The sequence below is a fragment of the Canis lupus genome, chromosome 27 (genome assembly GCF_048164855.1).
Source record: "Canis lupus baileyi chromosome 27, mCanLup2.hap1, whole genome shotgun sequence".
In the NCBI taxonomy this organism is placed as follows: Eukaryota; Metazoa; Chordata; class Mammalia; order Carnivora; family Canidae; genus Canis; species Canis lupus.
This window is the reverse complement of record NC_132864.1, coordinates 28,585,803-28,613,261: the sequence shown is the minus strand read 5'-3', so window position 1 is coordinate 28,613,261 and position 27,459 is coordinate 28,585,803. Positions and strand designations below refer to the sequence as shown.

Sequence of the window (27,459 nt, the reverse complement as noted above, 5' to 3'; positions counted from 1 at the left end):
ACATAGAATCAAATACAGTGTACTCTTTATGACCATCTATGGGAGATATTTTAGTTTATGGCTATTAAATTCAGTTACTCACTATTTTCATATTTGCATAGGTGCTTGGAAGTTTACAGTGAAATTTGTGCCTGCCCCCCCACCCCCTTTTTTAAGATTTTATCTATTTATTCATGAGAGACACAGAGGGAGGCAGAGACATAGGCAGAGGGAGAAGCAGGCTCTGTGCGGGGAGCCCAATGTGGGACTCGATCTCTGGATTCCGGGATTAGGCCCTAAAAGGCAGATGCTCAACCACTGAGCTACCCACGTGTCCCTGTGCCTGCCCTTAAGAAATGTATGGGACTCTTATTTTCCCTAGGGGAGGATTCAACACAAATCCTCTTAATTTTTAGCAGGTGACAGAAACTTAACTCACGTGAGATAAAAGAAATTTACTGAGTTCATACTTGAAATCTGCTATGCCTGGTGGCCTTTATTTCACTCTTTGAGTTCTGATTATCTGTGTGGCTTTGCCTCTTTCTAGGGCTCTTATAAGTGTTACTAGGGCTCTGGCTTATCTATTGATTTAGCTACTATTGGTTGCCTATAGATTTGCTTTCTCTTTGTGGCAGGAAAATGGCTTCAAGGGGCCCTACATTCATGTTTTCTTCCTTCTAGAAACCACCACAGAAAGAATCGTTTCTCTCTCAACATCAGCATCTAATTCCAGGGGAAATCTTGACTGGCTCAATTTTGGTTACATGTCCGCCTCATGGTACTATTATAGATACTCCACTAGAGCTACATTGACTCGGAAGATTTCTCAGGCAGAAGGTGGCTTTATCAGAAGGGGAATTGGAAAGTGTTTTGAGCAGAGTTTAAAAAATAATAGTTATGTGGACCGTTATCTCACACTAGATACAAAAATTAACTCAAAAGGAAAAAAACCTAGACACCTGGGTGGCTTGGTGGCTCAGTTAGTTAAGTGTCTACCTTTGGCTCAGGTCATGGTCCCAGAGTCCCAGGATCAACCCCACAGTAGGCTCCCCACTCAGCAGGGAGTCTGCTTCTCCCTCTGACCCTCCCTACTCTTGTGCTCTCTCTCTCTCTCTCTCTCTCAAATAAAATCAAACAGAAGAGATAAAACTATAAAACTGGGGATCCCTGGGTGGCGCAGCGGTTTAGCGCCTGCCTTTGGCCCACGGCGCGATCCTGGAGATCCGGGATCGAATCCCACGTCGGGCTCCCGGTGCATGGAGCCTGCTTCTCCCTCTGCCTGTGTCTCTGCCTCTCTCTCTCTCTCTCTCTGTGTGACTATCATAAATTAATTAATTAATTTAAAAAAAGAATTCCTGAAAAAAAAAAAACTATAAAACTATATGAAGGAAACAGGGATAACTTCATGACCTTAGATTTGGTGGTGGTTTCTTAAATATGGCACCAGAAGCACAAGCTACAAAGGAAAACAATGCATAAATTAGATTTCATTAAATTTAAAAACCTTAGTGCATCAAGATACTATCAAAGGAGTGAAACACAACCCACAGAGAGAAAATATTTACAAATTATCTGATAAGGATCTAGTATTCAGAATAAACAACAGAAGGAAAAACTACCCAATATACAAATGGGCGAAGGATTTAAATTGACTTCTCCAAAGAAGATATATAAATGACCAACAACCACATGAGAAGATGCTGTGCATCATTAGTCAAATGCAAATCAAAACCACAATGAAATACTACTTTGCAGCCACTAGGATGGCCATAGTAAGGAAACGGAAAGTGACAAGTGTTTGTGAGGATGCAGATAAATTGGAACCTCTGTATACTACTGATGGGAATGTAAAATGGTATAGCCATTGTGGGAAATAGTTTCTTGGTTTCTAAAAAAGTTAAACATAGAATAACCTATGGCCCAGCAATTCCCCTTGTAGATATATGACTCCCCCTCTCCCAGTTGAAGACAAGTGTTCAGACAAAAAACTTAGGCATGAATGTTCATTGCAGCTCTATTCACAATAACCCAAAGGTAGAAACACCCCAAATCTCCATCAACAAATGAATAGATGAACAAACTGATATATCAGTACAATGGAATATTATTTAGCTATAAAAAGGAATGAAATAGGGCACCTGGGTAACCACTAAGTGGCTTAGTGTCTGCCTTCAGCTCAGGTCATCTCAGGGTCCTGGGATTGAGTCCTGCATTGGGCTCCTGTTCCACAGGGAGCCTGCTTCTCCCTCTGCCCCTTTGTCTCTGTCTCTTATGAATAAATAAATAAAATATTTTTTTAAAAAAGGAATGAAATAGGGGATCCCTGGGTGGCTCAGCGGTTTGACATCTGCCTTTGGCCCAGCGCGTGATCCTGGAGTCCCAGGATCAAGTCCCACATCAGGCTCCCTGCATGGAGCCTGCCTCTCCTCTGTCTGTGTCTCTGCCTCTCTATCTGTGTCTCTCATGAATAAATAAAATCTTAAAAAAAAAAAAAAAAAAGGAACGAAATACTGATCCATACTGTAGCATGGCTGAACCTTGAGAACATGCTAAGTCAAAGAAGCCAGACATAAGATCCACATGTTGTGTGATTTCACTGATATGAGATATTCAGAATAGACATATCCATTGAGACAAAGCAGATAAGTGGTTGTCAGGGGCTGGGGGCAGCATAGAATGGGGATGGAGTTTCCATTTTGGCTGATGGAAAAATTCTGTAGTTAGAGTTGGTGGTTGCAAAACATTGTGGATGTACTTAATGCCACTGAATGGAATTTTTAAAAAAATTTTATTTATTCATGAAAGACTCAGAGAGAGGGGCAGAGACATAGGCAGAGGGAGAAGCAGGCTCCCTACAGGGAGCCCGATGCAGGACTCTATCCCTGGACCCCAGGATCATACCCCAGTCCGGAGGCAGATGCTCAGTCGCTGAGCCACCCAGGCATCCCTGAATTGTACATTTTAAAATGATTACAATGGGGTGCCTGGGTGGCTCAGTCTGTTAAGCATCTGCCTTTGGCTTAGGTTATGATCCCAAGGTCCTGGGATTGAGTCCCATACTGGGCTCCCTGTTCAACGGGGAGTCTGCTTCCCTCACCCTCTGCCCTTCCCCAGCTCCCCCTGCTCATGCTGTCTTGCACGCTCTTTTTCTCTCAAATAAATAAATGAAATCTTAAAAAAAAATAAAATGATTAATATGGTAAATTTTATATATATATATAGTGAATTGTATATATATATACAATTCACAATTTAAAAAATGTCTTGGCAAACTCATCATCCCACTCCAAAGTCACAATAATTATAGTCTACTTTGGGCATGTAATAAGCGATGGATACTTGGATAGCAATTACCTTCACTTGACCCAAGCTTTGGAGAACAGAGCCCATTAGGTTACCTGTATTTTGAGTGGTATCCTGATTATTATTCCTTCTCCATTATAGTATCCCAATTAATTACAAATCTTTAAGAGTTTGCTTCAAGTAGGTTGTATAATACTTGTGTGTGTGTGTATTTTTTTTTTTTTTTTTTTTTTAGGTATTGTGATTTTATTTATGGTGAAATTCATGGCATCAACTACTTGTGTAGTTCGCTTAAATAAGAAAGAATATATCAATGAAAGTAATTCATTTGCAGATGCTATTTACTGTAACTTGTGTCAGGCACTCATTTTTATCTAGGACTTTGTTCTACGTCATGTTTCTCTGACTCTAGGATAAGTAATTTCCCTCTTATTTGTTCTTGGTGTCTTTCTGAGAATTTCAGAAAATTTCTGGGGTCCCAATAAGACTTAAGTCTGTATTTCTTAGCTCAAAAGGTGGAATTTGGAGCTGACTCAGTGCTGTCGGATGATCCACATTCACTTATGCCCTTGACATTTTACATTGGTGAGGTTTCACTGTGTTGTCCCCTGGACACAGGGACAATGGAAGGGTTGTGGGTGGATGGTGTTTAACTTGTTATAGTTGAGGCCAGCTCAGGAGATGGATCTCATGATTAAAATCATTCTGACAATTGATCATCTTATGTTTCTCTCTGTAGTGGTGCCTGTGGTGAGGTGAAGCTAGCTTTTGAGAGGAAAACATGTAAGAAAGTAGCCATAAAAATCATCAGCAAGAGGAAGTTCGCTATTGGCTCTGAGAGAGAGGCAGTAAGTACCTCTGTTGGTGGATGCTCAGTGTTTTTAACACTTTTTAATGTCCCCAAATAGTTTTAGAGTGTTTTTTTGTTTTTTTGTTTTTTAAGATTTTACTTACTTGTTCATGAGGGACACAGAGAGAGAGGCAGAGACATAGGCAGAGAGAGAAGCAGGCTCCCAGAGAGGAAAGCCTGATGCAGGACTCAATCCCAGGACCCCGGGATCCCACCCTGAGCTGAAGGCAGACGCTCAACCACTGAGCCACCCAGGTGCCCCATATGTGAATTTGTATTAAACAGCATTGAAAAATTTTGAGTATTGGGGCCTTGGGTAGCTCATTTGGTTAAGTATCCAAACTCGATTTTGGCTCAGGTCATGATCTCAGGGTCATGAAATTGAGCTCTGTTTTGGGCTCCATGCTGGGTGTGGAGTCTGCTGAAGATTATCTCTCACTTGGGCACCTGGGTGGCTCAGTGGTTGAGCATCTGCCTTTGGCTCAGGCCATGATCCCGGGGTCCTGGGATCGAGTCCCACATTGGGCTTCCTGAAGGGAGTCTGCTTCTGCCTCTGCCTATGTCTCTGCCTGTCTCTATCTCTCATGAATAAATAAATAAAATCTTAAAAAAAAAAAAGATTATCTGCCCCTCACCCCATTTTTTTTTAAAACATATTCAGCTAACCTAGAAATTTACTGATCAATAGTTTGGTTCCAAAAATATATATATATTTTATGAGCTAGATTTATTTATTTATTTATTTATTTATTTATTCATTCATTCATTCATTCATGATAGACAGAGAGAGAGAGAGAGAGAGAGAGGCAGGAAACACAGGCAGAAGGAGAAGCAGGCTCCATGCTGGGAGCCCGATGTGGGACTTGATCCCAGGATTCCAGGATCGTGCCCTGGGCCAAAGGCAGGCGCTAAACAGCTGAGCCACCCAGGGATCCCTCCAAAATTATTTTGTTATACATAATAACATACCTAGCAAAGTGTCCTGTGTCCCAAGTTCCATTCCGTGTCTTCCCCACCCCCTCCCCCCCAGTGTTACAAGTTTTAACAATACATAAAAGGGAATTGGGGGGAAAAGCAACTCAGCCATATCCCTACCACTGCAATTCCACAGCTGTTTCCAGTTTTCTGTTTCCTTCTAGGGCTTGTTCATACAGATTTGCATTTTTAGATGGTTGAAATCATATTGTATATACAGTTTTGTATTCTGCTTTTCCTTATGAGCATTAATGCATAAACTTTCCCCTAATAGATGCTTTTTGGTGATTGAGCCTCTATTTCATGAACTTTACTATAATTATTCACCCATTGCTCTGATCATTTACATTTCTAATTCTTTGCCCTTCCTGATAACAAAACAGTGACTATCTTAGCATCTACAGATTTTTAAAAATCTGAATTAAATTATTTAATAGTCTCTGTATAGTAGCCATTCATTTTATTACATTTTCTCTAATATGTATTTACTGCATTGGTGAAATGGTCAAATGTACTGGTGTTTTAACACATGATCCAACAAAGTAATGTAAAGTGAGGTCTCTAATCATTTTTTCCTTTGTGGCCATCTGTTTCTGGCCATTATACTTTAACATTCTTTAAAGATCGATACTCCCACACCCACACCCCAAAGACAATGCCATTCTCACATGGCAAGAGCAATTTCCTTTATGTGGTCACTTTGTTGTAGATCCTTTTCCCTTGTGATTCCAGATTTTTTTCCCGTTTTGAGGGGAGGAAAATACCTACCAGGTTCTTAATGACTTGGAGTAAAATTTTACTTCTTAATTTCATCTTTTAAATCAGATTGGACTCTTTTAGACTGCTCTATCATCAGAGTACGCCCTGACTTGGTAATGAGTTTAACAGCTTACAGGAAGAGGCAGGCTTTTAAAATTAAACATCTGGATTTCTTAGCTGAAGTCCATTTTACATAAATATGTAATTCTATATCCTCCTCGTTTTGGAGGGTGTAGCCCATGAGGCTGAGTAACTTGATTCATCCTTTTGGAATTGCAGTGGAGAGCAACTACAGTCCCCTGATGCTTACTCTCATTGGTGTCTCAGGAAATATGTTAGCCTGTAGTAACTTGGAACCTGTGTCTTCTCCGTTATTAGAGATTTGGGTTGGGGGCACCTGGGTGGCTCAGTAGTTGAGCATCTGCCTTCGGCTCAGGTCGTGATCCTGGGGTCCTGGGATTGAGTCCCACATCGGGCTCCCCACAGGGAGTCTGCTTCTCCCTCTGCCTATGTCTCTGCTCCTCTCTCTATGTCTCTCATGAGTAAATAAATAAAATCTTAAAAAAAAAAAAAAAAGGAAATTTGGCTTGATGTTTTCCTTTTACAAGTTAATTGAATAACTCTTGTCTTTGTTTGCTGTATCATTTTTATGAGTATAAAGAATTCCACAGCCAGAGAGACAGAGCTTACAACTAATATTACATTGTATATTAACTAACTGGAATTCCAATAAAAACTTAGAGAGAGAGAGAGAGAGAAAGAGCGAGCTTACCAGGTAAGTGTGAGAACAATAGAAGCACACTTGTTTCTGGCTGTGAGAACTGGAGCAGGTGGCTTCCTTTCTCTGAGCCTCAGTTACTCCATCTGTGAAATGGGGATAAATATAGAACCCAAGTTCATTTTGGGATTATGAGATTTCTGTAAGATGACTATTTAAAAGAGGTTGGCATAGCACCTATCCATTTAATGAATGCTTACTATTTGCCAGGCACTTCACAGGGTGATTTTAGGTGAGTGATTTCTTCCACCTCTAAGCCTTGAGTTGTCTGTATGAGTAGTACTGGGTGTGGAACTCATGCAGCTTTTACTCAACTAAGTTGTAACTGTTTTCTAAATATTGACTGTCATTATTATTAACAAAATTTAATGTTATTCCCTTTATCCAAGGATCCAGCTCTCGATGTTGAAACAGAAATAGAAATTTTGAAAAAGCTAAATCATGTAAGTATTGCTGTAAAAATATGACTCATTCTTACTTTCATTTCTCTGAAAATATGGGAAGAATACGAAGTATCTTAATTTAATAAAGCTAATATTAACTTGGATTCCTTAATTGTGTGTATGTGCCTATGCCTGTGTGTGTGCATGTGTGTGTGTGTATGTACATGTGTGGGTACACATGCATGGGTGTGTGTGTTGTAATTTAACTGGGAAGAGCTTTACCCTGAAATTTTCTAAAGATTTCAGATTAACTGTGATATTTCCACTGAGTGAGTTTTTCACCAAAACACATAAATTTTCTAAATATTTTATCTGATAGGGGTTTGATCAACTGATTATGTTTGGGAAGACATTGGTAATTTGGTAAATTTGGTTTAATTATATCTCAAGTTTCAGTACCTCTGAATACCTTTTGATGGTGGTGAGCCCACTGATCTCAATGGGTATAGTTACTATCTTTTGTGTAATGATGACCTTGTCTCACCGGAAAGTGAATCTGTCTTTTAAGAAATGAGAAGAGAAGAGCACCTGGATGGCTCAATGGTTGAGTGTCTGTCTTCAGCTTAGGGTGTGATCCCAGGGTCCTGAGATGGAGTCCCACATTGGGCTCCCATGTCTTCCTCTGCCTATATCTCTGCTTCTCTCTCTGTGTCTCTCATAAGTGAATTAAAAAAAAAAAAAAAAAAAAAAAAGAAGAAGAAGAAGAAGAGGAGTTGTGATCTTATCCCATCTTCCTTTTTATTGTTCTTTCTGTTTCTTCATTAATTCATGAGCCCCCATGAAGTCATGAGCTAGTTTGGCACTGGAATTAAAACTTGCAATAAGACCTTCAGTCTCTAGCTAAAGATGATCTTACTCTAGGTCTTTTTTGGGGGGGAGGGGGTAGTGAGGGGAGGGGGTAGTGAGGGCAGAGGGGAGAGGGTGAGAGTCTTAAGCAGGCTCCATTCCCAGCAAGGAGCCTGATGCTGGGCTTGATCCCACAACCCTGAGATCATGACCTGAGCAAAAATCAAGAGTTGGACACTTAACCAACTAAGCCACCCAGGCGCCCCAATCTTATTCTGGTTCTTAACCTTCAAACAAAAAAAGATTTCTTCTCCCTTCTCTCACCTCCTCAAATCCCCTAAACAATAAATAAAAATTAAGAACAGAATCACTGCTGTCAACACAATAGTTCAAGAGGGTCTTTGAGAACCCAGTGAGTGGATCTGAACCCAGGAGAATCTGAGTAGCCAGCGTCTTGACTTGGCTTTCTTTTAATTCCCTTGTAACTTCCTCCTCTTCCCTGAATTAGCCTCCCCGCCCCCCACAAGTGATCTGGACTCTCTTGTTAAAGAGAGGAGCCCTCTCATTTTCTGGGGTGGGGTTGGTTCAAACATATGCTTAAGATAAACACTTCGAATTCTCAGGGAATTTTTTTCTTATGTCATAGGATCCCCAAACATAACATTTATACAAATCCAATGTCCACTGCAGTCAAGAGGAATTTAGAACCCTCAAAAAAGATCCCTGGAGATAATTTCCTGGTGGTTTACAAGGGCATGTGGAAAGCTCTTGGAAATTATATATGGGCTCATGAGTGCATTTAGGGGATAATGAGTAGAGCCTGATAGCCCAACAAAGCCTGGCAATTGGAGCCAGGCAGTGATTCAATCAGTTGTTAGACACTTACTGTGCCAGCCTGTTTTCTAAAGCCTGGGTGGTGATGAGCACAGATGGGCTTGGCTCTCCTCCTTCTATGGTTTCAGCCTAGTGGAGAGACAGACCTGGGTTCCCAATCCCATTTCTCTTATCTCCTGGGTCTGAGAAGGTCATTTTACTTTTCAGAGCCTCTGTTTGCTCATCTGTGCAGTGGAGACAATGAGGGTACATACCTTAAAAGTCAGTGTAGGAATTTGATGGGATGTACTTGCCAAGCTTTCTGCGTGGAGAACACACTTGAGCAATGACAGTGATCTGTCATTCTCTAAACTGTTCCCTGTATGATCTAAGTGGAGGGTTTAGGGTAGGAGCCTCTGGTTCACGAGAGACATCTTCAGCCATGACCTGCCACCAGTGAATGACTCTAGAGGTGGTGGCACCTAGAGGAGGCAGTGTCTGCAGGTTCAGACTGCCAGGACCTTCTTGTGCTCCACCAGCTCCCCTGCCCAGCTGTTCCCAGGTGGGCCCTGGCCCTGCCGGATGAAGCCAGCAGAACCAAGCAGCTCTCATTCGTTCCTCTGATCTCCTGTTCCTTTTCCATGTGTGGCTTTTCTTCTGCTTCTCCTTTATTTTTGTCAAGGTAATCATATGCATATAATCTCTAAAGAGTCAAATCTTACTCAAAGTTTATACACAGACTGTAGCTCTATAGCCCCCCAAACCTCACCCACAAACATTTAAAAACTTTTTTAATCCAACTTATCCCCATATTTCTATATAATATGCATAAACTGCTACCTGTTGATTTATCAATTTTAGATAGCCTGTTGCCTTCCTGTTATAGTATATGAGACTTCTAGTTCTCCTCTCCTTTCTGTTCCTCTCAATATAATACTACAGTACATATCCAGTGTCTTCATTATTGGGACAAGAACAAATGGTCAGCAGAGCAAGTATATCCTATGGTCATAGGTAAGGAGTGGTGGAGCTGGGATGCTCTCAGCCTTACTCCTATGGCTGTGTGTGCCATGACCAAAATGTGGCTGGCGAAGTCTATCCTAAGTGGGTGGGGCTTCTATTATTGCTGTTGTTTGTATTAATCTGGGCAGCATATGAATGTCTCTTGTGTGCAGTTGGTCTGCTGAGTGTTGGTCCTAGAAAGATGAATAAGACTTGACTCAGCCGATGAAGTGCCTGATGGGAGGAGACCCATAGTGGGTGTTAGTTTCCTTTTTTTTTTTTTCCCTCCTGGAGCTTACAGTGGGGAGACAGACATTAAAGATGCAGCATGAGGCAACACAGATAAGAACTAATGCAGGGGACTGGATGCATTCTGAGGGTGACATTTGAACTGGGGCCTGATGCTGGAGGCCAGGTGTGCCCAGAGGGCGGGATCACCAGGCAGGAGCGTGGCGAGCCACATGGGACATTGGGAAAGAACCCTGGGAGTCTAGGGCAGGTGGGGTGTTTTGTGGTCTAGAGAGAAGGATGCAGGAGATGGGGCTACCGTGGTGGGTAGGCTGGGTCTCCAGGGTTTGCTGATCTCTGCTGAAATGTTGGATTTCCAAAGGTTTTCTTTCTTGTCTTACTTTCCGCCTTTCTTCTCTTTCCTTCCTTTCCTTCCTCCTGATTGGTCTCCCCCTCTCCTTCATTTAAATATTTTAAAATTAGGGCTCTGCCTGGCTGGCTCAGTCTGTAGAACATACAGCTCTTGATCTCAGAGTTGTGAGTTTGAGCCCCAGGTTGGGTGTAGAGATTACTAAAAAATCTTAAGAATTAAAAAAAAAAATTATATATATATGTGTGTGTGTGTCAGCAGACCAGCTGGCACGCAAGAGACAGTATATGAAATATATATATATATATTTCATGTATTTGATACATGAAAAGCAATAAATATAAATTATGAACCAAACCAACACTTTTGAAGTCCCCATTCAACTTAAGAAAGAAAACTTGACCATACAATTGAAGCTACTTCATACACTTTGAAGTTCTTCATGATTTGCTTTCTCCCCTTGGCATCATGTTTTCAGGATCCAGTGTGCTGGGTGGGGGAAGCAATGGGGCATCCATTCACTGCTGTATAATAGTTTATCATGGGGGGCAGCCTGGGTGGCTCACCGGTTTAGAACCTGCCTTTGGCCCAGGTGATGATCCTGGAGACCTGGGATCGAGTCCCACATCCGGCTCCCTACATGGAGCCTGCTTCCCCTTCTGCCTGTGTCTCTGCCTTTCTCTCTGTTTCTCATGAATAAATAAATAAAATCTTAAAAAAAAAAAAAAGTTTATCATGGGATGCTACCACTTGGGGAGAATTTTAATCAGAGCAAAAGGTGTGATGAAATTTGCTTTGCAGAGTGAGCACTCTGGTGAATTTTGCTATTCTTTAATCTGAAATCTAGAAATTGTGTAACTGCCTTTAATTCTGATTAAAGCTGTAGTCCTCCGGGTGGGGCATGACCCTGATAGATATTTACCACATCTCTTACTTACCCAGACCACTCAGCTCTACTATCTATCCTTTGTACTGCAAAACAATAGGTGTCCTTTCTTTCTTTCTTTCTTTCTTTCTTTCTTTCTTTCTTTCTTTCTTTCTTTCTTTCTCTTTCTTTCTTTTCTTTCTTTTTAAAGATTTTATTTATTTACTCATGAGAGACACAGAGTGAGAGGCAGAGACACAAGCAGAGGGAGAAGCAGGGTCCATGCAGGGAGCCCGACGTGGGACTCGATCTTGGGTCTCCAGGATCACGCCTGAAGGCAGGCGCTAAACTGTTGAGCCACCCAGGGATCCCCCTTTTTTTCTTTACTGTATCCATGCTGCATTGATCAGAGACCATAAACTATCAGCCATAGGGGTGTGTGTGTGTGTCTTTGTGTCTTCTCTACCCCCACATAGCCTTTCAGAGTTCTTATAAAACTGTTATTTCCTTCTTCCATTGACAAATGGGAGGATCTTACCACAATGGCGTCCCCATACCCCTGTGGTTCTAGTTGTATGGAGCTGAACAGCCTTGCTGTGTGGTGTCGTGGCTGGGCTCCCCACCTGGCCTGCTTCTCTTTTCACTAGTGTTAGGCTCTTCCAGGTTCCTTAAGTGTCCTTAATTACCCAAGCTCTGGGGCAGTGAGGAGGAATGCTGGGAAGAGACTGGCCTGCCTTCCTTTGTGCCATCCTCGTGTGTGAAACCTGAACCAGTCCCTTGCCAGCTTGGTAGAAGGGAGGGTTTCGTAAGCCCATTCTCACTGAGGTACCAGCTAAATGCTGTTCTGCCTTTTCTGCTATATGAACTTCAAAGTTTCTTGAGGCAGGGGACCAAATGCCCAAGTACTGCTCCTGTGATTTTCCTCTTGGGAGCTTCTCACCACTTTTCCTCTTCTTCCTCTTAGCCTTGTATCATCAAGATCAAAGACTTTTTTGATGCCGAAGATTATTATATTGTTTTGGAATTGTAAGTAATAAACTTTTCTATTTGTTTCCATTTAAGAGCTTATAAACCACCAAAAAAGTCTAATGCTGGCTTGCATTTTCTCATCCTGGGGACCCTCAATATATGTATGTGGTGGTGGGGCTCACAAAGTGTACATGTGGGGTTAGTGTTGATTCTGAAATTCCTCCAGTGTTTCCAAAGGCACATGGCTTAGAGGTTCCAGGCTCTGGGTCTGAGGCCTGAGTTTGAAGCTCACTCTGCAGGTGACTGCCTGTGAGTTAGTTTATTTCATGTCTCTGAATCTTATTTTCCTAGTGTTGAGGGAGTGGTAATAATGATACCCCCATGCCCAGAGTCATAAGAATTAAATACTGTGAGGGATGGAAAGTGCCCAGCAGAGCACCTGGCACACATAGTTGCTCAAATATGGGTGGATTTTTAATTCTTCTGAAATACCTGCCTGAGTGGATCTTTCTGCTTAGGTGGCATGGTGATACCCGATTATCTTTTCAGTGCTGATTTACTTGCTGGTTTATTTCAGTAACCACAAAATCCTGTTTTCTATGGTGTGACCAAAATAATTTATTGTCTCATCCCTGGAAGAGGCCTATCTGTATCCTCATTCCTGCATAAATATGTAGTGTTTGTGGGAGCGGCTGTTGTTGTGACAGGAAAGGCTTTGCTCCTGAGTGGCACTCCGTGGTTAAGCGGGTTTACTGGTAAGATTTTATAGTAAACAGCCTCAATTATAGCACTAGGAAAGACTGGACGACCCTTGTGGTGTATAAGGGAGTATCTGTTGCTGTCTGATTAGACCAACTTAAAACAGTGCAATAACAATAGGATAACAATCGCTGATATTAATGAAGTACTTACTATGAGCCAATTTTCTGCTCTAAGCACCTCACATGGACTGATTCATTTACTCTTCATAACAGTCATCCAGGTTACTTACAAGTTACTGATGGGTTACTATTTTTAGTCTCACTTTACAGAAAAGGAAACTGAAGTTCAGAGGGATTGAATAACCCTGCCAAGCATCCACATTGTGGCAGGTGCCTTATCTACATTAGTTATCTCAACTTTCAGAACAGCCATTGAGGGGTGGGGTGGGGAGATTATCCCTATTTTTTAAGAGGCCAAGAGGTTACATAACTTGCCCAAAGTCCTACAGCTGGGAAGTGGTGGAGCTGGGGTTCCAGCTGATTGTCTGATTTCGGGCTCCTGCTTGCTGCTCTATCCCAGCCACAGAATTACTGGGGTGTGTGATGAAAATGCAAACTCATGGGCTCCACCTCTAGTCTACTGAGTCAGATTCCTAAAAGCTCCCAAGTATGTGGGTACCCACTGCCCATTCCTTTTGTCTTTCCCTGTTCCTTTGTTTCCAATGAAGATGTCTTCATTATGGAGAGGAGACTTATTACCTCATTGCTTTAAAAAATGGGAGTCCTCGTGAGTGAATAAAAAAGGCAGTTCTTTGCTTGGTCTGAAAGAGTTTGTTTTTGTTATTGTCTTTCATCAAGTGAGTTTCCCTCCAGGAACAAAACCCCTACTTTGCCTGTGTGTTTCAGGATGGAAGGAGGAGAGCTGTTTGACAGGGTGGTGGGGAATAAGAGGCTGAAAGAAGCTACGTGCAAACTCTATTTTTACCAGATGCTCCTGGCTGTACAGGTAAGAGAAGCCCTCGGTTCTTTTGACAACCTGCCTCTTGTAGGTGAATTATTCCCTAAGTTAGGCAGAAAGCAAAGGATGGTGGATAAAACCTGGAGAGCAGATAGTCTGTGCTTATGTTGTTCTGTTCTTGGCAAAAACATCCCACCCCTTTGACTCAGACGAGAAAGCTCTTGCTGGGAAGCTTAAGCAACAGTAAGGAGAGTTACAGAAATAAACACATGGCCCCACGTGTCTTCTCTTTAAGTTGGAAGTATATTGGAGGTACACTGATCTCTACTTCAGCCTGAACCTTGCAGAAACCCCCTTACCTGCTGGGGGTTGTGGGGGGCAGGTGTAGATTAAGGCTGGCAAGGTGGGGTGGTTGTGATGGACGGATCGCTCCCCCATGGTGCAATGCGAGGTGGCCCCTTAGGTGCAGCATCCTGTTCACTGCAGCAGGTAGGTGGGCAGGCATGTGTGCTGCCTTCTCTGTTCTGTGAAAGTGTTGCATGGCACGCTGCCTGCTTAGAGGAACATCACCCTTTGAAAACAAATTTAGGGGACGCATGAGTGGCTCAGTGGTTGAGTGTCTGCCTTCTGCTCAGGGCGTGATCCTGGGGTCTCGGATTGAGTCTCACATCGGGTTTCTTGCAGGAAGCATGCTTTTCCCTCTTCCTATGTCTCTGCTTCTCTCTGTGTCTCTCATGAATAAATGAATAAAATCTTAAAAAAAAAAAAAAAAAAAGCTGTGGCAATTCTCCACCAAGATTTCTTCCCTTGAAGACCTACTCTTAGTGATTGAGAGCACTCTCCTGTTGAGTGGGTTTGAGGGAGATTTTCCTGGGCTGATTCACCCCTGTTTGCCCTCCCTGGGGGTTTTGACAGTTATCTTTACCAAGGATGTTTTGGAAGGATTTTTGTTCCAGGCCAGAGGGGCATCCAGATAAATTGAAGTCCATTAGCATCTAACTAGTGCTTTACTCTCTTTAATGATTTATTTTCTCCCTTATATCATACCAAGAATATTAAGATGAATTGAGTGCAGATCAGTGGATGTGGGAATTTTTTCCCTAAAGAGATGACTTTGTGTATAAAAATGGTGAACACACAAACATCAACATTGTATTGCAGACAGAGCTTTTGAAGATGAACTTTTAGTCTTTGTGTTGGAATATGTGAATTCTGGATATTTAAACAGATAATTTACCGTTATGTACTTTACAGTGACTTTTAAAAAATACTCTCAGGGAAAAATGACCAAATACATTATTTTGGTGGAATTTTGTGGCTTATTTTAATAAGATCTCAATATACTTTTATCACTCATTTACATTTTTATTGAAACTGATACCTTGTATTTCTGGCAGTGTGAAGGGATATTTATTATTATTATTATTATTATTTTTTATGATAGGCACACAGTGAGAGAGAGAGAGAGAGAGAGGCAGAGACACAGGCAGAGGGAGAAGCAGGCTCCATGCACCGGGAACCCGACGTGGGATTCGATCCCGGGCCTCCAGGATCGCACCCTGGGCCAAAGGCAGGCGCCAAACCGCTGCGCCACCCAGGGATCCCGGGATATTTATTATTTTGAAGAGTGAAATAAACGGTCTACTGTCATAAGTGGCATTTTTCACTTTTTCTGATCAAGAGTTGAATGCTGTACTGACTGAGCCAGCCAGGTGCCCCTAAAGATTTTCTTGAAAACAAATTTGTGGGGCACGTGGGTGGCTCAGTCAGTTAAGCATCTGCTTTTGGTTCAGGTTATGATCATTGGGTCCTGGGATCAAGGCCTTCACGGGGTGCCCTGCCTCAGCAGGGAGTCTGCTTTCTCTCCCTCTGCCCTTCCCCTTGCTTGTGATCTCTCTTCTCTCTTGTGAGTACTCTCTCTTTCTCTCAAATGAATAAATATAATCTTTAAAAAAAAAAAAAAAAAACAAAAACCCAGACAGGAAAAAAACAAAACAAACCAGACAGGGATCCCTGGGTGGCTCAGTGGTTTGGCGCCTGCCTTCAGCCCAGGGCATGATCCTGGAGACCTGGGATTGAGTCCCATGTCGGGCTCCCTGCATGGAGCCTGCTTCTCCCTCTGCCTGTGTCTCTGCCTCTCTCTCTCTCTCTCTCTCATGAAGAAATAAATAAAAATCTTAAAAAACAAACAAACAAACAAAACCAACCAGACAAACCCAGGGGTGCCTGGGTGGCTCAGTGGTTGAGTATCTGCCTTTGGCTCAGGTCGTGATCCTGGGGTCCTGGGATCAAGTACCACATCTGGCTCCCCATGGGAAGCCTGCTTCTCCCTCTGCCTGTGTGTGTGTCTGTCTCTCATGAATAAATAAAATATTTTAAAAAATAAAAAACAAACCTAGAAAATAAATTTGTAAACATTACGCCGTTTACCCAGTTGTTTTCTATGATTTGGGGGAACATGATTGTAAGTAACCTGGCTTATGATTTCACTGAGCTGTAAAGGTATGTGTGTGTGTGTATGCGCGCGCGCGCATGTGTGTTTGTCTTTCTGTGTGTCTTCACTCACATACCTACTCTGTAAATCCAAGTCATGCCTCCATTTCTGTGTAGTACCTTCATGAAAATGGCATTATACATCGGGACTTAAAGCCAGAGAATGTTCTACTCTCATCTCAAAAAGAGGACTGTCTTATAAAGGTAAGATATTTATGTTCTGTATGTGGCCACTCCAGTAGATTTTTGTTCATAGACTTATAAAATTTATCAAGTAAAAAGTGGGAACATAAAAAGGTACAGAATTTGACCATTCCACTATTAGCAATCATTTTAGCGATTAGGCGGTATTGCTCTGGTCCAGATTCTAATGAGTATTTATTGAACTCCACTGTATACAAACCACTTTTATTCAGAGAGGAAAGAGGTGTCTAGATGGATGACACAATCCTATCCACTCTCTTCCCCTGCTTTCTAGGGCAACATGCTTCCCAAGCTTGGTTTCACTATAGAATTTCCTATTAATTAAAAAAAAAAAAAAAAAAAAGTCATGACACCTAGGCTGCATCTCAGAATTGCTGAAGGTGGCACCCAGGTGTGAGTATTTTGTCCAAGCACCTCAGGAATTCCAGTGTTGAGATTGGTTGAGAAACTAGGGTCTAAGGAAAACTGTGGGTAACTAATTAGTGCCCTGGGGTCTGGGTTAGATAAGGGATAAACCTTTTGTAAGGTTACGGAGAGCCACAGATAAGTTGTAGAAAAAACCTTGTGCTTCCTTGGGTTGGAAATTTTAATTTAAGCAAAATTAAATTTAATTTGCAGTGTTAAAGTTATAGATTCCAGATTAATAGTAGGCATGAACCATATAGGATATGAACTGATCTAGCCCACATGCCCTTTAGGATTGGCAGACTATGTTAATCTTTTTTATTTTATGACACCATTAAAAATGGTACCCTTTTGTCCTTAATTTTAGATTACTGATTTTGGGCAGTCTAAGATTTTGGGGGAGACCTCTCTCATGAGAACCTTATGTGGTACTCCCACCTACCTGGCTCCTGAGGTTCTTAATTCCTTTGGGACTGCTGGATATAACCGAGCGGTGGATTGCTGGAGTTTAGGAGTTATTCTTTTTATTTGGTAAGAAAAGTTTCATTGCTTCAGTGTCTGGTTGTAGGTAATTAGGTGAAATCAAAAACGTGTCCAGGTAGAGAGCTTGTATTTAATTTGAGTGACTTTTTTTGACCATTGATTTAAAGAAAAATCTAGATGTCTGAATGCCACTGAGAATATAACTTGATTTCTTTTCCTTTTTCTCTTTACCAATATTAAGCCTTAGTGGGTACCCACCTTTCTCTGAGCATAAGACTCAAGTGCCCTTGAAGGATCAGATCACCAGTGGAAAATTCAACTTCATTCCTGAAGTCTGGGCAGAGGTCTCAGAAAAGGGTATGGATATGAAAGGGTTAAGAATTTGTGGTTTGCTAAAAAGTGTGTGTACTGTGGTGGAAATTTCTTTTTACATTCTGTTGTGTTCCTCCTGTTAATTTTTATTTTCTGTTGTTTGTTTTGCACCTCTTGAGGGGCAAAGAAAGTTAAGAACATGGGCTCCAGGACCAGGCTGGCTGAGGCTCATATTTTGGGTCTGCTACTTCTTAGCTATGTGACCTTAAGCAAGTTACTTAACCTCTCTGAGGTTAAGTAACTTGCTTTGAATGTAAAGGGGGTACAGTAAACCCCTACCTTAAAGGGGTTTTGTGAGAGAAAGTGTAACCTGAGCAAGTGCCTGGTACCTACTAGTGGACAAAATAATAAGTAACTTTTCAGTTACAAAGTCTCCTTTGAGTAAGAGCCTAAGTAGTTACTTTGTGTTTTAGAATTTAAAAGTATAACTTTGTAATTCTCAAAAGGAGAAGTAGAAAATAAAACTAAATGTCAGGTTATGTAACAATTTTGTTGTCTTAGAATGTCAAAGGAATAATATTGTTGCAACATAAAAGCCAGCCTCCGCTTGTTGCTTGCTGTCAAGCTTTGTTTCTGCCAAGCCTGCAGTTCCGAGGAGCCTGATGCTGGCTGAGAAACTCTCCCTGTCCATCCATGGGTCTCGGGGAGAGTTGGCTGAGCATCCTGAGCATTTCAGAACTAGGTAGAAGTTCAGATTTAATTAGTTTGAACTTGAGTCCAGCAACGAGGGAGGGGACAGGGAGCGTTGAAGAGGTGGTGATGTGTGAGCAAGGAGAGATGGGGGCATTGTGGTCATTCCTGGTGTTCTCTGAGAGCTCTGAATACAGAGTGAGAGGACTGGGTGGGGTGGGGGTGGGGGCTGCCCACCACACCTGGTGACTTGTAATGACCTTAGCCCCCCGTCTTTCTGGATGTTGGCCTGTGATTCTGGTATACTTTAATTTTGCTGATTTAATGTGCCTGCCTTTTCCACTGTGGTTTGATATTTGATTATCTTACCGCTTTAGCCCTGGATCTTGTCAAGAAGTTGTTGATGGTGGATCCAAAGGTGCGTTTTACGACGGAAGAAGCTTTAAGACACCCGTGGCTTCAGGTGGGTTAGGACAGTGCTTGCTAGCATAAAATATATAGGCAGCCCTCAGTGGTGCCTGAGGGATAAAGGAAGAAGTTGGAAACCTGTTTGCCTTGTTGAGACTGTTTAATGTGCACTTGCTTTAGAATGAGCTTTCGATGTATCAGGTATGTTTATGTGTGTATATGGGTCATGAGTGTAGGTGTGTCTTTGGGTATAACCTTTTTTTGTTTTGTTTTGTTTTGTTTAAAGATTTTATTTATTTATGAAAGACCCAGAGAGAGAGTCAGAGACATAGGCAGAGGGAGAAGCAGGCTCCCTGTAGGGAGCCCAATGTAGGATCCGATCCCAGGATCCCAGAATCACGACCTGAGCCACCCAGGTGCCCTGAGTATAACCTTTTCAAATTAACTTGTGGGTCCTGGGACGGCCAAGCTCACTTTATGGCCTGTCCTGGTCCCACTTGGGTTCCCTGAGTCTGCAGTTGGGCTCTGGTACTTTGAGAGGTGGTTCTAGCGTGGAACCTCCACCACAACCCGACCCATGCCAGCCTCTTCTATCAGTCAGGTGGGATGGGCTGCATTCCAGCTGTCTTCAACCTTAATTAAGTCATGGGAGCAGGGGAAGGAAGAGGAGGAGGAGGGTAGCCTCTCTGGGGTATAATCTGTTTATTTCCCAAGCCTGAGTAATTGGGCATACAGAGCCCCACTTATTTTTGGTGAGTAAACATGCTGTTAATACAGACTGTCACCTGCACTTTCAAGTCTCTATTACCTATGTGTCCCTGCCAGGGATTGTGGCTGTTGTTAGATTATACCCTGACCTCATTCTAGCTGCCAGACTCAGAAGTCCTTTGTGGCTTTGCTGGGCTAATCTTTTACAGCATGGGCCAGGTTTTCTGATGGATGTCAGGCCTTTTGTTAAATGCAGCTCCATTCAGCGCAGCCTTACCCCTCTTTGTTAATTTCCATTTGGTCTGTTTCCTGTAGGGATGGGGAACTTTACCAGCTAGCTTGAGCTAGAGGCTCAAGTACTCTGGGGTTTACTGGTCCGGGAACTCCTTAGGGCCATCCAGTTTCAGCACTGTGCTTCTGGGACTCTGGGAAGACTGTCCCTCTTCTTTCTCTGTTCCAGCCCTCCATACCTAACGGTTTTTGCTCAGGCCAACTCAGGTTGAGAACAACAAATCCTTAAAAGAAAAAAAAAAAAAAAGTAGATAGATTTGTTTGGGATATTACCCTGGAAACAGCAGTCTCCCCCAGAAGAAATCTGTCAGATGATTTAGCACTTAATAGACCACACAGATTTGAAACAGCAGGACCCTGGAGAAAAGGAATTTGGAAACAAAGGGTGCTTTTGCATGTGGGGATTTAATTTTGATGAAAAAGAAAAACATGCCTCTTGGCTCTTTTTATGTGCCCTAATAGGGAAACTCTTGGGGCCAGATGTGGAGGTGGAGGAACTGTGCTAGTCTTGGAAAGAAAAAAAAAAAAAAAAGAAAATAGAGCTTGCCAGTTAGGCCAGGGAACAGGGCTTGTAGCTGCTCGAAATTTATGAACGTGCGTAACCTATTTTTCTTGTTCTGTTTGTCTCAAAAGAAAACCGTTACTAACAACTGACGAAAAGGTGAAGTTCAGCCCTGCCACAGGGCTCTCACTGGAATACTCTTTTGTCCACATTTTGTTTTTGCTGCAAAAGGGTGGAATGAACACAGACTGCGGACAAGAATGCAGACACTGCCCACGTTAATCATCTGCTAGTGATAGTTTAGGTTTTATTTGGGGAATATTTCAGTGGTTTTGAAGAAGCCAAATGGTTTTGTGGGTCTGGCCCTGGACTGAGTGTTTGGAATGTGAGTTCCAGTCTCTCTTGTTCTTAATAGTGCTGTTTGGGGAACATCCTTTATATCATCCTATGACATCCTATATATCCACATTTTGGTCTCAAATTAACTTCCTGAAATAGAGAACTCCTTCCTGCTTGCCTTTGAGGTATTTTACAATTTAAATTTTTAAAAAATATTTTATTTATTTATTCATAAAAGACACAGAGAGAGAGAGGCAGAGACACAGGCAGAGGGAGAAGCAGGCTCCATGCAGGGAGCTGGACATGGGACTCAATCCCAGGACCCTGGGATCAGGACCCGGGCTGAAGGCAGTGCTAAACCGCTGAGCCACCTGGGCTGCCCACAATTTAAATTTTTGAATAGATTGTAGACATCTCAAGGAAGGGTGTTTACAAATACACATTGCTACCTGTGGCACATAATGAGCTCCTTTTCCATATTATTGCTAATTGATGACTTAAAAAAAATTTTTTTTTTAAGATTTTATCTATTTATTCATGAGAGACACAGAGAGAGAGAGAGAGGGAGAGGCAGAGACACAGGCAGAGGGAGAAGCAGACTCCATGCAGGGAGCCTGACATGGGACTCCATCCCAGGTCTCTAGGATCAGGCCCCGGGCCAAAGGTGGTGCCAAACCGCTGTGCCACCCGGGCTGCCCCCCTTTTTAAAAGTTTTTGGGCGGCCCTGGTGGCGCAGCAGTTTAGTGCCGCCTGCAGCCCAGGGTGTGATCCTGGAGACCCAGGATCGAGTCCTGAGTTGGGCTCCCTGCATGGAGCCTGCTTCTCCCTCTGCCTGTGTCTCTGCCTCTCTCTCTCTCTGTGTCTCTATGAATAAATAAATCTTAAAAAAAAAAATAAAAATTTTAAAGAAAGATTTATTTATTTATTAGAGAGGGCATGTATGCACACGTGCATGCAGAAAACACACACACACACACACACACGGACGAGCAGCTAGAGATGGACAAGCAGACTCCATGCAGGGAGCCCGACGGGGTACTCAATCCCAGGTCCCCACGATCACGCCCTGGGCAGAAGGCAGGCGCTAAACCGCTGAGCCACCCCGCTGCCCGACTTGTTTTAAATACAGGTCTAAATAAGCTTGTGGGGAGTTCTGTTTGGCTGTACTGAAGACCTGCCATACAGGGTGTTGCCATGTGGTTCTGCTTCATTGTGCGCTCATTCTTTCAGAGGACAGTTAATGAGCTCTGTCAATGAGTAGATACTGGGGACACAAAGAAGAGTAAGAGGAGTCCTTCCCTCCGGCAGTTGACCGTCTGGGTGGGGGCCAACCCTGACCATAGTCACAATAGGACAGTGGGACATGTGTGGCAATAGGGGTAGGTGCAGAGTATGGGGGTGGGGATCCTCAGAATGAGATAGGGTCACAATCCATTGGGCTTCAGGTACTTGCAGTTCATACAGTATGAAGAACTCTTAAAGGCTGAGTGATCTGGGGATGACATGAATGCATAGTTTGCTAGAGCTGCTGTAACAAAATAGCACAGACTGAGTGGCTTAAACAACAGAAATTTATTTCCTCACAGTTCTGGAGGCTAGAAATCCCAATTTCAAGGTGTCAGCACATTGGGTTTCTCCTGAGGCCTCTCTCCTTGCCTTGCAGATGGCTGCCTTCTCTCTGTCCTTACGTGGTCTTTTCTCTTTGCTCACATCCCTGGCATCTCTTTCTCTTCTTATGAGGACATTAGTTCTATTGGATCAGAATCCCACCCTAATATAGCCTCATTTTAACTTAATTGCCTCCCTAAAGGCCCAGTCTCCAAATAGTCACTGGTGGTTACTATTTCAACATTTGAATTTAGGGGGCAGAGGTGGACACGGTTTAGTCACAATGGGGAACAGCATTTTCAATGTTGATTGAGTCCCTCTATATGGAGGTCCCTGTGCCTTTTACAGTGCCCTGGCACCTAAGGCTGCTCAGGAAGTGTTTGTTCACTGAGTGAATGAGAAAGGAGGGTGAGGTTGATGGGCAGGAAAGCAAGGAGGGCATTCCCAGTGAAGGCTGTGAGCAGGAATAGAAGGAAATAGGGGAAGGAATTTTGAGAGTGGCATTGTGTAGGAAGCGAGATCCTAAGGGAGATTGTGGATCAGAACCAGATGAACGTGGTGCTCTCAGAATGGGCAGTGGGGTGCTATCCTGAGTGCTGCAGTAAACAGGGTGATAGAAGCAGGTGATTCAGCTACTAGGTATAGAACAGGTAAGTTAATCCTTGAGCACGGCAGTTTTTCTTTTTTTTTTCTTTTTTTTTTTAATAAAATAATTTTTTATTGGTGTTCAATTTACCAACATCCAGAATAACACCCAGTGCTCATCCCGTCAAGTGTCCCCCTCAGTGCCCGTCACCCACTCACCCCCACCCCCCGCCCTCCTCCCCTTCCACCACCCCTAGTTCATTTCCCAGAGTTAGGAGTCTTTATGGTCTGTCTCCCTTTCTGATATTTCCCACACATTTCTTCTCCCTTCTCTTATATTCCCTTTCACTATTATTTATATTCCCCAAATGAATGAGAACATACACTGTTTGTCCTTCTCCGATTGACTTACTTCACTCAGCATAATACCCTCCAGTTCCATCCACGTTGAAGCAAATGGTGGGTATTTGTCGTTTCTAATGGCTGAGGAATATTCCATTGTATACATAAACCACATCTTCTTTATCCATTCATGTTTGATGGACACCGAGGCTCCTTCCACAGATTGGCTATTGTGGACATTGCTTCTGTAAACATCGGGGTGCAGGTGTCCCGGCGTTTCATTGCATCTGAATCTTTGGGGTAAATCCCCAACAGTGCAATTGCTGGGTCGTAGGGCAGGTCTATTTTTAACCCTTTGAGGAACCTCCACACAGTTTTCCAGAGTGGCTGCACCAGTTCACATTGCCACCAACAGTGTAAGAGGGTTCCCTTTTCTCCGCATCCTCTCCAACATTTGTGGTTTCCTGCCTTGTTAATTTTCCCCATTCTCACTGGTGTGAGGTGGTATCTCATTGTGGTTTTGATTTGTATTTCCCTGATGGCAAGTGATGCAGAGCATTTTCTCATGGAGCACGGCAGTTTTTCTGTACGCGTCAAACTGCTACATATTGGAGGTCTTCCCTCCTGTGTCCTCTGCCCTCACCCACTGTAGTGCTCTTAGCTAAGTGGGAAGAGTGGGAAGGGGTTGGGCGGCAAGGTACACGGGGTTTTGGAATCAGCTAGCTGTGGGTCTGTATTGTGCACATGCTACTTGTGAGTAACTAAACTGGTCTTCCAGCTGGCCCCATCCTAGTCATGGATATTTCACCTTTCTGAAGATGGTAGAGCTGCACCAGGTTACTTTTCAGGATTCCCAGATGCAAACCCTTGAACCCTGCAGAAGTAACATTCATGGAAGTGGGAATTACCCTTAATAGACATCTGGGTAGGAGTTCTCTGTGTGCACTTGCAGGCCGCCCCTCCCCTTCCTCTAGCGGCCAAAGCACCTGTAATGCTATGATCTGTTCATTTGTCTTCCTTTCTCATTAGCTCTGGGATATTGTGGGCTTCTAGTCCTTCTGGTGACTTGTGTAGTATTTGCTGGGAGAATTTGCTGGGGTGCTGGGTTGCTTTGTTAGGATGGTCCCAGTATATGGTCTTATTGTTGGCATGGGGAGGGGGCACCTCCTGGAAATATTGGGGGAGCTTCATGGAGTCTGCTAATAGGGTGCTGAGCCAGTCCCAGCCTCTGGCTTCCTGATTGCCCTCTGAGAGGACCTGGGATGCTGGTTCTGAATGTCTTTTGACTACTAACGTCTGTGGTTCTCTCTGACCCACTGAGAGCCCTGAGGAAGTGGGTTTGATTCAGCCAGTGTTGACTAAGTATTGACTGCTGATTAGACTCCCCTGGGAAGGCAGAGGTGAGGAGCACGTGCCCATTTTCTCCTGGAGCCTCAGCAAGAGCATGCCTTTTGGTGGACAGACTGGGTGTCTTTACCCACTTTCCTTTCCAGGGGCACCCTAGCCCTTTCTTTCTAGGACCTTTCTTTCTGTCACACATAGCCTACTTAGTTTTTTTTTTTTCATTTCTTCACAGGATGAGGACATGAAGAGAAAATTTCAGAATTTACTTTCTGAAGAAAAGAAGTCGACAGCTCTACTCCAGGTTCCAGCCCAGGTATTCCAAATCATGGTCATTAAACATAGGCTCAGTTTTAAAGACTGAATGAGCAAGGGTGATGAGCTTGAGAGGACTCTTTAGTAGCAATTGCTTAATGTATATAGATATCTTTTTTGGAATAATGTAGTAGATATTGTATTTCAGCTCGATCTGCTTTAGCACCCTTAGAAGATTTGATTAGTAAGGAAGAGTATGTTTAATACATTAAAAAAGCACAGCCAGAGATTGTCATTCAGAAGGTTTCCTGTAAGGCAAAACTGGAAGACTCTATTAGAAGTTCAAATTTAAACTTGCTGGAAATGGGGGGATTCCTGGGTGGCTCAGTGGTTTGGCGCCTGCCTTTGGCTCGGGGCGTGATCCTGAAGTCCTGGGATCAAGTCCCACATCGGGCTCCCTGCATGGAGCCTGCTTTCTCCCTCTGCCTGTGTCTCTGCCTCTCTCTTTCTCTCTGTGTCTCTCATGAATAAATAAATAAAATCTTAAAAAAAAAAAAAAACTTGTTGGAAATGTACAAATCTGGGCAAGTGGTTGATTATTGATCATAATTTTATCCCTCTAAAGTTCTTTGTTAGTATATGTTAATCTGTTTATTCCTATTCTGTCTTCTTTTGGTGAATAATATTCCCCTTCCTACTGTCCCCTTGAAATTTTATGAATGGGAAAACAAAGACACAAAAAAGATTGTCTTCCTACAAAACAGCAATATTTGGGGCTCCCAGCAAGAGGTAATTGTAGTCCCTTTAAATTTCATAATTTAGGAGAGGATGACAGAGAGGAGGGAGGGTGGTTATGCTGCTTACTTTGAGTATACATCAAGTGGTTGGATGCCACAGGGGAAAGAAATGTCCATTCGATAAGCATGTCTGAGTCTGGGGAGGTGGGGTGAGGGCTCAGATGTCAAGGAAGGCAACTCATAATTCTTGGTATTAGAAGTTTCACATGAGGGGATCCCTGGGTGGCGCAGCGGTTTAGCGCCTGCCTTTGGCCCAGGGCGCGATCCTGGAGACCCAGGATCGAGTCCCACATCGGGCTCCCGGTGCATGGAGCCTGCTTCTCCCTCTGCCTGTGTCTCTGCCTCTCTCTCTCACTGTGTGCCTATCATAAATAAATAATAAAAAAAAAAAAAAAAAAAAAAAAGAAGTTTCACATGAAATGCTCCAAATTTATAGGAAGCATAGTGGAATTTTTAATAATTTTAAAGCCAGGGTAGCCCTGGTGGCTCAGCGGTTTAGTGCCACCTTTGGCCCAGGGCATGATCCTGGAGACCCACGTCGGGCTCCCTGAGTGGAGCCTGATTCTCCCTCTGCCTGTGTCTCTGCCTATCTCTCTGTGTCTCTCATGAATAAATAAATAAAATCTTAAAAAAAAATAATTTTAAAGCCAGTGCTTTTCTTTGAACACTTCTCCCTTTTTATTTCCAGCCTTCCACAAGTCGAAAGCGGCTTCTTGAAGGGGAAGCAGAGGATGCTGACACCACAAAGCGTCTGGCTATGTGTGCTGCTGTGTCGTGAACACTGTTTGAACATGAAAGACCCCAACCTTCTTGAATCCTGCTGCCATTTTCTTTAAATCTGTTTTTTGTAGTTTTAATTTTAATTATGCAAACAGTGGTTTTTTCCCAATCATCAATACATAATTCCAAACCTAGTGGAACCTGAACCTGTGCTTCTGCTTGATAAGGAGATCCTTACTTGCATGGCTTTTTTGTGTATTTGCAGTTTTGTGCTTTCTGTCTGGTGCTTTACGTTGGCTGGAACCTGGTGGGTATCCCTGGTCTCAGCCTGGGCAAGCTGCATACAAATTTGAAAGGTCCTTTAGCAAGTTGCTGGGAAAGGTGCACAGCAAGGTTGGGGTGGATTCTGTAGAGCCTGACTGATTGCCAAAGTCCTCATGAGATAGGAGGTACTTTGGTACCGTATCCCAGGAACCAGTTTTAAATTCTCATTCTCACCTACATAAAGATACAGGTCCATCATCACTGGAACTATGGGACCAGAAAAGTTGTAAAATTAGAATATTTCCTGATTTTAGGAAGGATATGTGGCACATTGACTTTATTTTGTAACACCCAGCAGAGTCCTATAACCAAACACTTAAATATGTTTGCAGCAAATATTCACAATAAAACAGTTAGAAAAGACTATTAGTGCCGCATATCAATTCAGGTCAGTTTTTTTCTGTCAAAGGAGTTAGGGGATGACTCTCAGATTTCAAAGCTGTTTGGATTTTAGAAATATAGATAAGGCATGTGGGCATTTCATGTTGAGCCAACAATGACCAAGAAGGCCTTGTATAAAGTCCTTCCCTTGGCTGGTCTTGTCCAGTCCTCACAGTGATGTTATGGTATAAGTCCTCTGACTGCCCAAATGTCGTAGGTGAGAAACCCAGGATGAAAGAGCAAGGTGACTTGTCCAGTGTCACAGAGCAAATGTCAGAGGTGGGACCCAACCCAGGTCTTTCTCACTCTAATATTCCTCATCTTCTTGGACTCAAATACAGTCAGACTCAGGAATGTTGAAATGGGCTCAACATGAAATGCCCACATGCCTTATCTGCATTTCTAAAATCCAAACAGCTTTGAAATCTGAGAGTCATCCCATAACTCCTTTGACAAAAAACAACTGACCTGAATTGACTCACACTGACAAAA

At 43.0% G+C, this 27,459-nt stretch overlaps 1 protein-coding gene across 13 annotated transcripts in view; it reads left to right on the top strand.

The window, feature by feature from the left end:
* The window catches only part of CHEK2 (checkpoint kinase 2), a 91,623-nt gene extending 65,167 nt beyond the window's left edge, over positions 1 to 26,456 (top strand). For all 13 annotated transcript variants that reach the window (XM_072803075.1, XM_072803073.1, XM_072803071.1 and 10 more), the window contains 10 exons: positions 4,022 to 4,130; positions 7,034 to 7,087; positions 12,116 to 12,177; positions 13,728 to 13,827; positions 16,390 to 16,476; positions 17,249 to 17,412; positions 17,606 to 17,721; positions 18,744 to 18,829; positions 24,726 to 24,806; positions 26,231 to 26,456. In XM_072803075.1, the coding sequence (XP_072659176.1) occupies positions 4,022 to 4,130; positions 7,034 to 7,087; positions 12,116 to 12,177; positions 13,728 to 13,827; positions 16,390 to 16,476; positions 17,249 to 17,412; positions 17,606 to 17,721; positions 18,744 to 18,829; positions 24,726 to 24,806; positions 26,231 to 26,320 (949 nt within the window). In that variant the 3' untranslated portion in view covers positions 26,321 to 26,456. The remainder of the gene's footprint in view (positions 1 to 4,021; positions 4,131 to 7,033; positions 7,088 to 12,115; positions 12,178 to 13,727; positions 13,828 to 16,389; positions 16,477 to 17,248; positions 17,413 to 17,605; positions 17,722 to 18,743; positions 18,830 to 24,725; positions 24,807 to 26,230) is intronic.
* Positions 26,457 to 27,459: the final 1,003 nt, after the last annotated feature.